Source organism: Rattus norvegicus, chromosome 9 (genome assembly GCF_036323735.1).
Source record: "Rattus norvegicus strain BN/NHsdMcwi chromosome 9, GRCr8, whole genome shotgun sequence".
Classification (NCBI taxonomy): domain Eukaryota; kingdom Metazoa; phylum Chordata; class Mammalia; order Rodentia; family Muridae; genus Rattus; species Rattus norvegicus.
Window position 1 is genome coordinate 101,589,301 of NC_086027.1, and position 16,746 is coordinate 101,606,046.

Sequence of the window (16,746 nt, forward strand, 5' to 3'; positions counted from 1 at the left end):
CTTACAAGAGTTGCCTTGGTCATGGTGTCTCTTCACAGCAGTGGAAACCTTAAGATAACACCTTATTAGTCCTTTATTCTGAGAAAGAATATTGCATATTGTCTGGAACTAAATCACGGGCAGGGAAGATGTGGTCCCCAAACATGGGCCGACAGTGGGATCTCCTTGGCCACTTCTCCTTATGTGGCCTGTAGAGCATCAAAGGCTATTGTGGTGCAAACTCTTGTTCACCCTCTGGTGGCAACAGCTGATCTTTCAGAATCTGTTGCAGTCGTTATAACATTCACACCAGCACCAGCCATCACAGCGGACTTGTACAGAAGCCTCCTGAGGCTGCTGTCTGCCCCTCCAGCTCTGCTTGCATCCTGTGTACAAGCCTATCACGGTGCATTCACAGTGCATTCGCACTGCATCCTGTGTACAAGCCTATCACAGTGCATTCACATTGCATCCTGTGTACAAGCCTATCACAGTGCATTCACATTGCATTCGCACTGCATCCTGTGTACAAGCCTATCACAGTGCATTCACAGTGCATTCGCACTGCATCCTGTGTACAAGCCTATCAGTGCATTCACATTGCATTCGCACTGCATCCTGTGTACAAGCCTATCACAGTGCATTTGCATTGGCCCTGAAGCACCAGAGGGCAGACGGCTGGCTCTCATTCTCTTCTTACTATTCCACATTACTTTTTGTTCCTTGCCATTCCCACTGTCTGCTGCCCACTCTCTCACTCCGAGTGAGTTTGTGGCCTGATCACATTCCTCCTGGCCTTCAGCCCTTCCCACTTGATTCTCCATGACTGTTCTGCGGTGATTTGCAGCTCCTGGTGAACGTTGAGTGTTACATCTGCAAGGTAGACAGACACATCCCACTGTAGATTCAAGAGCTGCTTAGATAGGTCCATCTTAGGCCCTGTACTAGCAGACGTAAGGGAAGCTGCTGAAACTAAACCTGGAGTTGGACTGGCGTCCGCTCCCGTGTTCAGGAAGTCCAGCTCCGCACCTTGGCTTGGGCACACTCACAATATACACTGGGAGGGCTTTATGGTTTCGGTTTGGTGGTGTTGTTTTGTTACTTTTATGAGGAAAGTTTGGTTTTTTAATTACTTTTTTATGCTGAGTCATATCTCTAGCCTAATTTTAATTATTTTAATCACATACAAATACTTTTTTTCTATTTTACATTTATGGGTGTTTTACCTGTATGTATATATGTGTACCTGTGTGTATATATGTGTCCCTGTCTGCATATATGTGTACCTGTGTGTATATATGTGTCCCTGTGTGCATATATGTGTACCTGTGTGTATATGTGTATACCTGTGTGTATATGTATACCTGTGTGTTTATATATATACCTGTGTGTGTATATGTGTACCTGTGTGTATATATGTGTCCCTGTGTGCATATATGTGTCCCTGTGTGTATATGTATACCTGTGTGTGTATATGAGTACCTGTGTGTATCTGTGTGTACCATGTGCATGCTGTGCCCATAGAACCTGTCAGATTCTCCTAGGGCAGAGTCATAGGTGGTTGCATGACTGCATGTGGGTGCTGGAATTTAAACCTGGGTCTCTGGAAGAATATCCAGGGCTCTTAACCACTGAGCCATCTCTCCAGCCAGAATTACATACGTGCGTGTTTAAGCATACACTCATAGTTCTATATTTTTTAACCAGCTTCATTAATGGCAGGGTAGAAAAACATAATTCCGCCACAAAACTAGTGATAAGTCTCAGTTTTGTTTACATATATTAATATTTGAATAAAAATTATTTTTCTAAAGAATAAGGTGCAATGTGGGGGAAATATTGAGAGACGGAAACCTCCAGGCTGGAGAGAGGGCTACACAGGTAGGAGTATCTGCTGCCCTTGAAGAGAACTTGATTCAGATGGTTCACAAGTCACTTAAAGCTGATCCAGTGACCTCTCCTGGCCTCTGCAGGCACTTGTACACATGTAGCACCCAACGAACATTCAGACATGACATACACAAATAAAACGACCCTTTGGTTCACAGTAAATCCCTGTAGGAATTATGGCAGGAATTGCCAAAAATTCTGTTAGCTTGAGCAGAACAGGTTATGAACAGGCTCGCCTGGATGTGAAAGGGCGACATGTCCCCGGAAATCATTCATGCTCTCTCTCTCTCTTTCAGCACACATCGGAAGACGAGGCCTATTTCATAGCCAAGGAGATTGTTGCCACAGAGCGAACCTACCTGAAGGACCTAGAAGTTATCACTGTGGTATGAAACCTTAGTCCTGATCTCTTTGATTTTTTTATTATGTTTTAGATATAAACACAGATGCTCCATCCTAAGAAATACCTTGGCAAACTTGAGACCTACATATGAAAATTCTGCTGAATATGTTTGCCTTATAGCATGATGTCTAAGTCACATTAGAAGGCTGATGTCTTGCCAGGCAGTGGTGATGAACACCTTTAATCCTAGCACTCAGGAGGCAGAGGCAAGAAGATCTCTGAGTTCAAGGCCAGCCTGGTCTACAGAGAAAGTTCCAGGACAGCCAGGGCCACACAAAGAAACCCTGCCTTAAAAAAACAAAGAAGGAATGCTAATGTCTTAAGGTTTCATGGAGCTGCATATTCAGATAGAATCTATCTGAAAGCTTTGATCTAGGATTGTTTTGTTTGTATTTCACAACTATATAGTCCACAAAGAGGACATGTGGAATGCTGATTTAAGCTGTCTTTACACACTGGAGAAACTTTGCTTGGTGTAGAGAGGTCACAAGCCCTCGGGAGCATGGCCTCTCAGCCCCCAGCTCAGCCTCTCACCATGCCGAACTCCTCCCATAGTGGTTCCGAAGTGTGGTGATCAAGGAGGAGGCCATGCCTGCAGCCCTGATGACCCTGCTTTTCTCCAACATTGATCCCATCTACGAGTTCCATCGAGGCTTCCTTCACGAGGTGGAACAGAGGCTGGCACTCTGGTAACAATGCTGTACATCTATGGGTCTACTTACTTGACTCCCTCCACACAGTGGCTCCCATACCCTGGACCTCTACTGCACACACTGGTGGCACCTTGGGATGAGGCCTATACAAGCAGTCTCTGAGCCCTGAACTCTCCTGGGTCCTACTCTTGACACCATCACTAGCCTCAGGAAATCCCTACCTCTGAAACAAATCAGGACAACAATGATTTCATTCAGGTGTATTTCAAAACTCCACTGGGGAAGATAAAATACATTAAATTTTATTTATCCTATTCCAGAAAAGAGCACGTTTTAAAAGAACAATCCATCTTCACCTGATTCCTATCATATTAGAAAATGCAGGAACTGTCACTGTCAATTTAAATTCTTTCCACCTCAAAACACACTGTTAGGTCAGTCATCGCCATAACCCAGCACTGGGAAGACAGAGACAGAGTCACTGTGGGGCCAGCTGCAGCTGCAACCCTGTCTTTAAAAACAGTAGCTGACTAAAACAACCAGTTACCAACACAGCGTGCTGTTTCCTATGCGCTTTCCTGGTACTTATAAACCTTTGTGTATAAATCCAGGGAAGGGCCATCTAGCGGTGATCATCAACGGATTGGGGACATCCTCCTCAGGAACATGCGGCAGTTAAAGGTAAGACAGGTTAACTCAGGCCTAGCAGAAAAGCTGTGAGTGAAAACTCATCTCTGTTGTCGTCTCTGTTGTCCTCGGTACAGTGTCCCCCTCACATCAGCATTCCCAAGAACAAGTTCATCTTCTTCTCCACAGTGCGTTCCTCTCCAAAGAGGGTTCTCAGCACAGCATGCACCTGACCTGCCCACTCAGCACGACTGTCTGGAGAGTAAAATTCTTTTACATTGTCCCCTGAACAAGACTCTACATTTAATAGCAGTATTTTTTCCAGTGGTGTTCTCCTCAAATTGGTATTCTTCAAAACAGTCTCCCAATAACACAGTCCATCTCAGGGTTTTCCTGGAAGGGATTTCCTTCAGAGCAGGCTCCTCAGAACATGGTTCCCCTAGGAGACTACAACTCACAAGAGTATCTCCTCATTAACAAAGGCCTTCTCAGAGCAGGATCTCAGAGTGGAACAAGGTTCCACTCAGAACATCAGATCCCAGGACTAGACTTCACCTAAGACAGATGAGCTTAAAATAAAGGCCTCAGAAAAAAGAAACGAAAAAAGAGAATTTCCTTAAGAGTAGCTCTTCTCAGAGCAGGGCCTGTAAGAATGTGGCTTCAGGAGGGACTTGCTCAGTATAGCCTGCCTTTTACAACAGCTTTCTCTTCAAACCAGCACTCCTTAGAAGGTTTCCCTTCAGAATACTTTCCCCAAAGTCATATATCCCTAGAGCAGTCTTCCCACCTCAAAACATATATCCACAGAGTAGTGCTCTTGTAGAAGGGCAGATCCCTACACATGTGTCCTCAGAGTTATGGTCCCCCTTAGTGCAATGTTTCCAAAACAACATTCCCACACTAGAGAGACATCTCAGTGGTTAGTTAGAGCACTTGCAGTGCTTACAGAGGACCTGGGTTGGGTTCCCAAAACCCACAGTGTGTAACCCCAGATCTATCTGGTGCCCTCTTCTCAGAGGGCATGGTGGTGTACACATTTTTGTGTATGTTGGGGGAGGGGAGACAGGGTTCTCTATGTGTCCTTGACTGTCCTGGAACTCTCTGTATAGACCAGGCTGGCCTCAAACTCACAGAAATTTGCCTTCCTCTGCTGGGATTAAGGCATGTGCCACTACCACCCAGCTGGTGATGGATACTCTTAGTCCCTCCAGAGCCAGGGCTGTGTAGAGGAAACCCCTATCTCAAAAACATATTCAGGGCTATCCTGAGCTACACAATGAGGTCAGCCTGAGCTACATGACACCTTGTGTATTTTTTTAAGGGAGGAAGGAGATGTAAGGCTTTTCCCAAGAAAGGAGTCTCCTCAGAACAGCATTCCTTCAGTATGATTGCCTCTTCCTCCTCCAGATCATCGTCCCTCAGAAATGAGCTCAGAAGAGCATTTCCTGTTCACATTTCTCTCAGTGGGGTCTTCACAGCAGGTTCAGAAAACCTTTCCCCAGAGCAGTGTTTCTTTCAATACAGTTTCTTTTTTGTAAAGATCTATTTATTTATTTTATGTATGTGGGTACACCATTGCTTTCTTCACACACACCAGGAAAGGGCATCAAATCCTACCACAGATGGCTATGGGCCACCATGTGGTTGCTGGGGATTGAACTCAGGACCTCTGGAAGAGCAGTCAGTGCTCTTAACCACTGAGCCATCTCCCCAACTCTCAATATAATTTCTTTTTTTTTTTTAAAGATTTATTTATTAATTATATATAAGTCACTGTCTTCAAACACACCAGAAGAAGGCATCAGATCTCATTATAGATGGTTGTGAACCACCATGTGGTTGCTGGGATTTGAACTCAGGACCTCTGGAAGAGCAGTCGGTGCTCTTAACCGCTGAGCCATCTCTCCAGCCCATAATTTCTTAAAACAGGGTTTTTCTTCCAGAACAGGTTCTTCTTAGAGTATCATTTTCCTAAAACATTTTTTTAGACAGCTTACCCACCAGTGTCCCTCAGAATATCTTGTTCTAACATACTTATCCTTGGGACAGAATCCTCTAAACAGGGCTCCCATCAGAGCAGTCAGCCTCATAGCAACATTCTTCTTAGAGCAGAGATCCTCAGAACACGTTGTCAGCATGGCATCACCTTCAAATCAGGCTTTATCCAGGATGGAATTCTCAGAGCCAACACAGGGATCCCCTCAGAATAGTCTTCTCAGGACAGAATTTCCCAAAACATGGTTCTTCCCCCTCCCCAATGACCAAGTCAACATTAAGCATGGACAGAGACCAAAGCGGGGTAGTTCTTGCCAATGCTCAGTGTGTCCCTCAAGTGAGCTCTAGCTCCCCAGCCTCTGGGGTTCATTCTTTATCCATAAATGCAGGAAAGGCTCATGGTCTCCCATCATACGAGATCAGTCAGCAATGGTTCTGGTGAACCAGCGGTCGGGCTGCTAGCCCCTGGAAATGGAATGTGGCGCACACTGGGGTGAAGTCTAAGACAGGGAAAGCTGGGGTCCTGTGGAAACAGTGCTCTGGCTTGTACATGCCACACTATGCATCCAGGTTAGGCCCTGTCAGCATTCCCAGCTACCACGTGAAGGCAGACACGTTGATGTCCCACCTACCCTACTACCTACCCTACTACCGTCTCTTCACCTAAACATTATCCTCCTGCCTCAATAGGAATTTACTAGCTACTTCCAAAGACACGATGAGGTCCTAACAGAACTGGAAAAGGCCACAAAACACTGTAAAAGGCTGGAGGCGGTCTACAAAGAGTTTGAGCTCCAGAAGGTTTGCTACCTGCCTCTCAACACGTTCCTGCTGAAGCCCGTCCAGAGGCTCGTGCACTACCGTCTGCTGCTAAACCGGCTGTGTACTCACTACTCACCTGAGCACGAGGACTACACTGACTGCCACGGTGAGTGAGTGTGCGCACACTGGGCCTTGCGCACACTGAGGGCTAAGGAGCGATAAAGCAGGGGCGGGAGGTATAAACTACACTGGCTCAACCCCAGTGGTCAGAACTGCCCATAGGTCTTTCCTCTTCTCTGCTGCTGCAGCAACCGGGTACCAGGCTGTACTCCTCCAGGACCTGTGCTTCTGTTCCCCAGGCAGAGTCTTCCTCAAGCTTTGATACCTACTTGGGGTGTGTCCTGCTGTCAGGACCACTCACAGCTGCCATGAGGGCACTGGGGGACGAGGAGTTCCCTGGAATGACCTGGGTTTTAAAGAAGCCTTGCTCTAAAACATACCAAACATTTTGGCCAAGTGGCCGACTGGAAGTTTCTGACATATATAAACTAGCATTTTTTGTTTGTTAAAGGGGCAAAAAGAATAAAGTCTAAATCTTGTTCATCTTCAAAAAGAATTTTTAGTTACAGCATAAATTTGCTACAGGAGGTTTCTGTCTACAAGTCATTGAAATTGCCATTAAACATATAATTGTAATCCTAGCTACTTAGGAAGTTGAGGCCGCAGGGTCACTGGGATCCCTGAAGCTGGAGTTGCAGGCAGTTGTGAGTTGACATGTGAGTGTGAAAACTAAATCCAGGTCCCCTGTAGGGCTCCCAACCCCCTCCCCCAGGCTAGCAGTGGCAGAACCAGGGCAAAGCAAATGCTCAGAATCTGCAGACTGGAATGCATGAGGCTCCTCTTCAGACTGACAGTACCACCCAGCTCTCCCTGATGTGTTCAGTGTGGGGCATATATCATTGTAAAGAATATGTTTATGATTTGTTGAGGATGCTGCTGCTGAGTGTCCCCCTCTTAATCTGCTTTTGTCTCTGAAAGCCAAAGGCAACCTGTGGGGACACTGCTGATCTGGACACCATGAACCCTGTCAGGGTGGGGCTGACAATAGGTGGGTCTTAGCCCAGCCTGGAGACCTTGTCAAGCTGCTGCTGCTGGAGGGGAGATCACAACTGAGAGGCACTGTAGTCAGCTAGAGAGAGGGTCCTGATAAGGGGGAACAGGGAGCTAGAGAGATGACTCGGTGGTTAAGAGCACTTTCCCTTGGAGAGGACGCAAGTTTGGCTCCCAGCATCCATGTTCAGGTGGCTCATGATCTCCTTTAACCCCGGCTGCAGAGGATCCGGTCCCCTTGTCTACCCCTTGTCTACACTCAAAAGTTTCTGCATTCAGATTTGCCCATAATCACAACACTCACACCTCACACACACACACACACACACACACACACACACACACACACACACACACTCTCTCTCTCTCTCTCTCTCTCTCTCTCTCTCTCTCTCTCTTGAAAATAAAACTTCTTTTCAGAAAGGAGAGAGGTCCCTGTGAGTGGTCCCAGCAGGGAGTTGGGTCACTGAGCTGTGGGCCGTGCAGAGACAGGACTAGGTAGACAGCAGTCTACAGCCAGCATAACCCTACTCCAGGCTCACGTCTGATTCTGTGTTTATCTTAGTAAGTCTCCTTCTGGTTTATTGACTTCCTATATTTGCTTCAACTATAGGTGAGCATCTCTTACAAGAAAGAAGTTAATTTCTTCAAATATTTAAGACATAACGATCTGATCTCCTTAAAGAACTAATAGTGCTAACCGAGCCTGGTGGGGCACGCTTTTAATCCCAGCACTTGGGAGGCTTAGGCATGAGGATCTCTGGTTTTGCTTGTCTACAAAGCAAGTTCCAGAATAGCCAGGGCTACACACAGAAACCCCATCTCAAGAAACAACATACACACACACACACACACACACACACACACACACACACACACACACACCAAAAAATAAAGCAGCAAAAGAACTACTAGTGCTTTGCGTTCTGTACAGAGCCTGCTCTCCTCTCACCAGCCTGTGTCGGCTGGCGGACCACTCAGCTCAACAAAGCTAAGGCTACTTGGTGTCTGCAGGGGACTGCACTCAACATTTTGTGAATGCTGAATGCGCTGGGCCAAGGCCCTGTCAGGTCTCTGAAGTACCTCCAGTTAAAGCCACCCTGTAGAATACTAGCTCCTTCACAAGGCAGGGGGGTGGGAGTCCGGTCCTGTTCAGGTGTCTAAACTGAGGGTGAGGGCCTTGTCTACACAGAGGCACTGAAGGCCATCACAGAAGTGACCACTGAGCTCCAGCAGAGCCTTACCCGGCTGGAAAACCTACAGAAGCTGACAGAGCTGCAGCGAGACCTGGTTGGTGTAGAAAACCTCATCGCTCCTGGAAGGGTAAGTGGCCATACGTGGGGAAGAGTTTATGCCTGTTGTCTTTAATTGAATTTTATTAATGTAGCCTAAAGCTTACCTTTCTACAGTATACAATCGTGGTTCTTAGTGAACTCACCAAGTTATGTAGTCATCATTAACTAGGTACATTTTCATCACCGGAAAAAGAAACTCACAAGGGGGGCTGGAGAGATGGCTCAGTGGTTAAGAGCTCTGACTGCTCTTCCAGAGGTCCTGAGTTCAATTCCCAGCAATCACATGGTGGCTCACAACCATCTGTAATGAGGGATCCGGTGCCCTCTTCTGGTGTCTGAAGACAGCAACAGTGCACTTATATATAATAAATGAATAAATCTTTAAAAAAAAAAGAAAAGAACCCAGAGGGACTGGCAAGATGGCTCAACAGGGAGAGGCGTGGGTCTAGTTTATTCCTCAGATCCCACAAAGTGGCAGGAGAAAGCAAACCTGATGGATGTCTTCTGACCTCCACACACATACAGAATAACATGTACATTGAGCACACAAGCTACAGGTTGCTGTTCCCACCATGACCGTTGGCCCAGCTAGCACAGGACTGCTGCACTCTTGCTCATGGGAACCCTAATTATCTTTCAGGAGTTCATCCGTGAGGGCTGCCTTCACAAGCTCACCAAGAAGGGCCTGCAACAGAGGATGTTTTTTCTGGTATGTTTCCCACTGTACCCCACACTGCATCTCCAATCTGGGGAGGAATCAGTGGGCATAGTTCTGTCAGGACAGTTGTCCCCCTGACTACTACCTCAAGCCTAAGAAACTTCATCTCAGGTGGCAGCTCATAGTCACATGGGGACTCGAGGGACAGAAAACAGCTGCCTTGCCTGGCCTGGCACATTTGGTCCTGTCCCACATTCTGGGAGGACAAGCAGAGCCAACATAAAGATGGCTTGTAGAAATATGCTGGTGGCCCAGTGGCAGCCAGGGGGTCTCAATGCTAGCCTAGGAACATGGGAATAGAGGACCTAACCATGTGTCCTCATCTTCCCAGACTTTCTAAGTGCCCCAGACCTGATCCATGCAGCAAGGAGCTGACTGCGCCAGTCAGAGCTCCTGGCTGCTCCTACTAGCTAGGCCAGACTAGAGGGACTGGTGGCTGGCCCCCTGATTCTGCTGGCTCATGTGGCTACTACATACATCTGGTCAAAAAAGGATCAAAGGAGTGACTTTTTTCCCTAGAAATCGCCAATAATTTGCATAGATCTGGTAAAAATGTAACAGTTGTCTATAGTTCATCAGAGACTAACTATATTTACATTGAAACTTTGTCCCATGATTGTACAGTTTACTTATCTAAAAGGCTTCCCTCTCCCCAGTTCTCAGATATGTTGCTGTATACAAGCAAAAGTGTCACAGGGGCCAGTCAGTTCCGGATTCGTGGCTTCCTTCCACTCCGTGGCATGCTGGTGAGTGGCGTCAGGCTTACCTGAGGTCTGTCTTTAGGTGCTGGGCTGGACTTCTGCTCCACCTCTCCCATACAGTGGTAAGTATGTGGGGTTTTTCAGTGGTGATCAGGCCACATATTATGGAAATCTGTTGGACTCTTCCTGTTTGCCTCAGTTCCTCAAGGCTGTTGTTCTTCCTGAACTCCAGACTGCACCATGTTCAGTCAACGGGCAGCTTTCTGGCTTGGCCTGGACCCTTTAGACTCTAGCCCTGGTCTCTGTTAGCACCTGACAGCACACTTGCTTTCCCCTCAACTCAGAATCAGTTTTGTAGTCAGCTACTTTCCTATGCCATGTAGTTTAAAATCTCATCCAAAACCAACTGTCCCCCTGGACGACGACACAAGGCCTGTGTCACTGGACTGACTATGCTTGAGTCAGCGCTGCTGGGAGCCTATGTACCCACAAGATGTCTGACATGGGAGAGCCAGACATAATGGGACCTTAACATAATCTAGTTTCTCAACTTTGCCTTTGGGAGTGAAGGGAAGCCCTGATTAAGGGCTGTAGAAATGGCTCAGTGGTCTAGGAGTGCTCACTGCTCTTCCAGAGTTCAGTTCCTAGCACCCATGTCAGGCAGCTCACAACTGCCTGTAACTCAGGCACCAAGGGACTTAATGCCATCTATGGGTAACCACACACAGACACACAGACACACACATGAATAAAAATAAATCTGTAAGAAACAAAAGGGCCGCAAAGGCTCAGCATCTGAGTCCCGGCACACACATGGCAGCTAACAACCATCTGTGACTCTAATTCCAGGGGTCAACACCTCCTCTTGTCTCCACAGTACTACATGCATGTGATGCAGATCTACATGCAGGATCAACACCTCCTCTTGTCTCTACAGTACTACATGCATGTGATGCACAGATATACATGCAGGGTCAACACCGCCTCTTGTTTCCACAGTACTACATGCATGTGATGCACAGATATACATGCAGGATCAACACCCATATACATGAAATAAAAGAAATTCCAAATTCCGGATACAAAATTAAAACCCATTTAAAGTCACAGAGAGTTGGAAAGATCCTAGAGGCTGTCCTCCCTTCATGGAGAACTTGGGACCCTGCCTGAAACTTACTTGTCCTGGAGACATCCAAGGCAAGGGCAATGAAACATAGGTATGTTTCCATGGTTCCTGGCATCTCACTGCAGTGGTCATCTCCTCTCCTCCCATACTGCCCTTTGTTGATGGTATCTACTGCGGTAGCAACATGCTAGGTTCCTTTCTTCTTTTTTTTCCCCTTTGTTTTATGTTTTTTTTTCTTTTCCATCTCTTTTTTTCTTTTATTGGAGTTTTTTATTTACATTTCAAATGTTATTCCCTTTCCCAGTTTCCTGGACATAAGCCATATATCCCATCCTCCTCCCCTTCTTCTATAAGGGTGTTCCCCTTCCCATCCACCCTCCCTCCTGCTCCCCCTGCCTGACATTCCCCTGCACTGGGGGTCCACCCTTGGCAGAACCAAGGGCTTCTCCTTCCATTGGCGCCCAACAAGGCCATTCTCTGCTACATGTGCAGCTGGAGCCATGGGTCAGTCCATGTATAGTCTTTGGGTAGTGGTTTAGTCCCTGGGAGCTCTGGTTGGTTGGCATTGTTGTTTTTAAGGGGTTGCAAGCCCCTTCAGCTCCTTCAATCCTTTCTCCATTTCCTCCAACGGGGGTCTTGTTCTCAGTTCAATGGTTTACTGATAGTATTTGCCTCTGTATTTGACATGCTCTGGCTGTGTCTCTCAGGTGACATCTATATCCTATCAGCATGCCCTTCTTAGCTTCATTGATCTTACCTAGTTTTGGTGGCTGTATATATATTGGCCACATGTGGGGCAGACTCTGGCCATCCCTCAGTCTCTGCTCTAAACTTTGCCCCCATATCCCTTCCTATAAATATTTTTGTTCCCCCTTTTAAGGAGTAAAGCATCCACACTTTGGTCATCCTTCTTGAACTTCATGTGGTCTGTGGATTGTATCTAGGGTAATTCAAGCTTTTGGGCTAATATCCACTAATCAATGAGTGCATACAATGTATGTTTTTCTGTGATTGGGTTACCTCACTCAGGATGATATTTTCTAATTCAATCCATTTGCCTATGAATTTCATAAAGTCATTGTTTTTGATAGCTGAGTAATATTCCATTGTGTAGATGTACCACATTTTCTATATCCATTCCTCTGTCGAAGGACATCTGAGTTCTTTCCAGCTTCTAGCTATTATAACTAAGGCTGCTATGAACATAGTGGAGCATGTGTCTTTGTTGTATGTTGGAGCATCTTTTGGGTATATGCCCAGAAAAGGTACACTTGGGTCCTCAGGAAGTGCAATGGCCAATTTTCTGAGGAATCTCCAGACTGATTTCTAGAGTGGTTGTACCAGCTTACAATCCCACCAACAATGGAGGATTGTTCCTCTTTCTCCACATCCTCGCCAGCATCTGAGTTTTTGATCTTAGCCATTCTGACTGATATTAGGTGGAATCTCAGGGTTATTTTTCTTACTGACTCTGTAGGTCTCTGCTCACCCTGAAACAGACAGAGGGGCCACCCCTGGAAGACAGCCCCATTGATGGTTTACTTTTAAAATACACATTCCTGTAGAAAAGCCCTGAAAATTGACTACAGCACTCCAGGTTTAGCTATGATGACTTCTTTGACAGTTAAGACTTTCCACAAGCTGCTTTGTTAGCAATACTGTTTTTTTTCCTCAGTAATTCATCCTGAGCACTGTGACAGTCTCTGATTTCTCTGGTGTAGTAGAGGAGACTGGTGACAAGCATGAAGCTTGTGCACTTTGTCTAACATTCCATTAGGCTAAGGATGGTCTTCTAAAGTGTGTAACACATTATTGGACTTCCGTCTCTCAAACCTCTTCAAGTCCACTCTCACAGTGGTCTCGCTGTGCAAAGCACATGTTGTTTGGATGTTTTTGCTCATCACTGTCCAGCAGGAGCACCAGTCAGCTGCTCACAGTGAGTTCTAAATGTGTGTGTCTATGGTACGCATGAATGTGAAGGCCAGGGGTTAACTTAACAGCAGTTATCTTTGGAGTTGTTTCAACCCTATTTTTGGGGACAGAGTCTCTTACTGAACCTAGAACTCACCAGTTTAGCTAGTGTTCAACGTAGGCTCCAGGGGTCAGCCTGTCTGTCTCCCTAGTACTGGGATTACAGATGTCTGTCATTACAGCTGGCTTTTTACATGGGACTTGACAATCTGAACTGAGCCATCTGCATCTGCTCAGACCCAAGTCTCAGACCCAGGTCACGAATCCTTTTTTTTTTTTTCCTATCGAGTAATAATTACCTTTTTAAGTTTCTTCATAATTTAGTGGAACTTAAAATTCCATCCTGTACAGTTGTCTTATTTTGGAATGGCCTCTGACGTACAGAATATCCTCTGATGTATGACATAACCATTTGTTGAAGGAATGACTTAAACATATTGCTGTGGTTGGTTCTTCCCACCTTTTCTTTGAGGGCTTTGTTTAGCCCTGTTAGGCTAGACATGAGATTGTATTGTCTTTTATTTCAATTTTGGTATTCTGACATCATCTTCCTATGTAGCCCCAGTTGTCTTGGGGCTGTGTAAAGGAGGCTGGCCTCAAACTCATAGCCAGTACCTGCCTCTGGTGGTATTAAAGGCATGTGCCACCACACACAGTTCTAATGGCACTTTTTATATGTTTCTATGTGTGGGTTTATGCATATATGTACTGGTCCTTGGACACCCTGAAGCTGGAGTTAGATGATTGTGAGCTGGCCACGTAGGTGCTAGGACCAAACTTTGGTCTTCTGAAGAAACAGCAAGCATTCTTAACTGCTGAGCCATCTCTTCAGCCCCGTTTCTCATTTTTCAGAAATGTCTACAATTTGTTAATATAATTAGTTATGGATGTAACTTTTTCCTCCATATAGTCATTTCCCAATTATCTGTTGACTCCTTCATGTTATGTGACAGCCTTCATCTTATACTTTGCTTATAGCAGAATCTTCCACTCTCCCAGTGTCATTCACACTAGAGATAGCTACTATATGGGGGACTACATCCTAGCCATCCTTATCCCTTTTAAAATTCCCTTTGCAGGGCCTGGAAGATAACTCTGTACATAAAATATTTGATGTGCAAGCTTGACAACTCAAGTTGTGTTTCTGGATTCCACGTAAAAGTGGAAGGGGATAACTGTGCATGTGCACACACATGCCATATACATAATAATACACATTTTTAAAATGCACTTAAGTATTCCAAGTAAACTTTGGAGTCATTTAGATAAATTGCATTTCAAATCACCATTGGCATTTCAACTGAAATCACATGAAATTTAAATATTAACTTGGGGGAAGACTAACAGACCATATTCTAACAAGTGGCATGCAGGATGTCAGATCTTTGTTGAGGGAGGAACTCAGTGATTTTTGTCCTGTGTACTCTGTATGGGGAACTGTCCATTCTTTGGGGTCATCTGTAACTGGCAGTCAAAGGGCTAGGTATGCTTCCTTATCTAAACTATTCAGAGAAGAGTAGCTAGCTCTTAGCTCAAAAAGAGCTTGATCATATTAAAGCAGTTTCCTTATGTCACAAAGATGAACTGTCAAAAAATGTTGGCTTTCAGCAATGGTGTTCTCAATCTGTTAAAAAAAGTCTACGGCCATACCACCCTGAACGCGCCCTATCTCATCTGATCTCGGAAGCTAAGCAGGGTCGGGCTTGGTTAGTATTTGGATGGGAGACTGCCTGGGAATACCGGGTGCTGTAGGCTTATAAAAAAAAAAAAAAGATCACTTTTGCTGACTTCAGATAGGATTAATTCTGTTACTAAGCTTTCTAGTTTCAATCCTTGGATCTTTAAATCTACCTTGCTTGGTGGCAGGACACTTCCTGTATATGGTTTTAGGTTTGATTTGGTAATATTTTATCTTGGAATTGTTCCATCACATCAGTATGGTTTGGTTGAGATCAGTATGCAATGGCTTTCCTTTGCATCTGATAAAGATTTTAGTCCCAGAGTGATGTTTCCAGCTCCTAGTACTGAAATGCTCAACGTCTTCTTTGCTTGATTTTCAGCTAATAGTGCTGGACCCACCGGTGAGTATTTCAGTGTCTCTAGACCAGACCTCAGTCACTTGGCAGCAGTTGCCATAATGTAGGGACACAAGTGTACCTCCTGTCCCTCCCTGTAGTTATACAGACTTGGACTGTACAAGCCTTCCAAGCCAGCTGCACCTAGTATTATTGGTAGTCATTTCTGTATGCCTCAGGTAGTCTACAGCATGTTACCTCTTCTCCCACCTACAGGTAGAAGACAGTGAGAACGAATGGTCTGTTCCTCATTGCTTCACTATCTATGCAGCTCAGAAAACAATCGTGGTGGCAGCCAGGTAAGGGCCCTCTTCATGGTTCAGTCAGAGCAGGTCCTGCTGCAGGGATGAGGACTTCAATACCAACCTCTGACTGTACCTCCCTCACGGGACTCAGCTGTTTCCAGGTTATGCAGGCAAAGGACTATCTTCCCCTTGTAGGCAGGGAAGGATTGTTGACATTGGTGTTTTTCCAAAAGCCAACCAGGGTGTTTCTGAGATGCCTGTAGAGTTCATGACAATTGGTCTCTTAATAGCAGCAGCACTCCAGCCTCCAGGCAAGGGTAAGATTAGGATGATGGTGAAAGCCAACTTGGGGGTCACAGCACAAGAACCAATGGAGGCTTTCTCCTTTCCAGACCAGTGAATTCTTCAGGTATAATCCTGCTCAGTGAAATTTGATCTGGTTTTCCTCCACTAGGAAATGCCACCTTAATCATGAACCAAGTCCAATCTTGTGAGATTGGATTGAGACTTTTGGTCTCACTAATTCCAACACTGATGCCTGCCCTGCTTCCCCAGCTCCTATCTCACCCTAGTAACAGGCTGGAAAAGGCGTGTTTTCAACTATCCTCAAGACCCAGGGAAGGGAGCAGACCTGTCCACTGATAAAAGGACAGGGCTCCAGGCTAGGAAGAGCTTCCCCTAGGAGGCAGCTAACTTAACTTTCTCCTTCACAGCACTCGGCTAGAAAAGGAGAAGTGGATGCAGGACCTGAATGCAGCAATCCAGGCAGCCAAGAGCGCTGGTGACACACCCGCCGTGCTGCTGGGTGGCCCGGTGTATACTCGTAGCCCCAGTGAGTTTTGACTCAAGACACCCCAGGAGATACCCTCTGTAGCTCTGAAAGCTTTTCTTCTATTTTTTTTTTTTTCGGAGCTGGGGACCGAACCCAGGGCCTTGCGCTTGCTAGGCAAGCACTCTACCACTGAGCCAAATCCCCAACCCCACTGAAAGCTTTTCTAAACATTGCTTTCCTGACCTTGGCCAGACTGTCAGACCCCATCTCCCTCCCACACAAGAAAAACTGGCAGCCGTACCCAGGTGGAAGAGTTCTTGGGCTAGCCTAGCATCATGATCTTGTCTGGCCTCTGATTGAGTACCAAGGGCCTATTTCCCACATCCTAGAGGAGCCTCATAGTGGGTGGTGCCATCTGCTAACT

The 16,746-nt window shown here is 45.9% G+C and overlaps 1 protein-coding gene and 1 non-coding gene across 5 annotated transcripts in view; both read left to right on the forward strand.

The window, feature by feature from the left end:
• Farp2 (FERM, ARH/RhoGEF and pleckstrin domain protein 2) overlaps window positions 1-16,746 on the forward strand; it is a 108,032-nt gene that overhangs the window by 88,240 nt on the left and 3,046 nt on the right. For all 4 annotated transcript variants that reach the window (XM_039083771.2, XM_039083770.2, NM_001108233.2 and 1 more), the window contains 9 exons: window positions 2,166-2,255; window positions 2,828-2,961; window positions 3,537-3,606; window positions 6,238-6,475; window positions 8,612-8,742; window positions 9,355-9,423; window positions 10,089-10,178; window positions 15,522-15,604; window positions 16,264-16,382. In XM_039083771.2, the coding sequence (XP_038939699.1) occupies window positions 2,166-2,255; window positions 2,828-2,961; window positions 3,537-3,606; window positions 6,238-6,475; window positions 8,612-8,742; window positions 9,355-9,423; window positions 10,089-10,178; window positions 15,522-15,604; window positions 16,264-16,382 (1,024 nt within the window). The remainder of the gene's footprint in view (window positions 1-2,165; window positions 2,256-2,827; window positions 2,962-3,536; window positions 3,607-6,237; window positions 6,476-8,611; window positions 8,743-9,354; window positions 9,424-10,088; window positions 10,179-15,521; window positions 15,605-16,263; window positions 16,383-16,746) is intronic.
• LOC120094951 (5S ribosomal RNA) lies at window positions 14,867-14,985 on the forward strand. The gene has a single exon (XR_005489625.1). It is a non-coding gene; the product is annotated as a 5S ribosomal RNA (ribosomal RNA).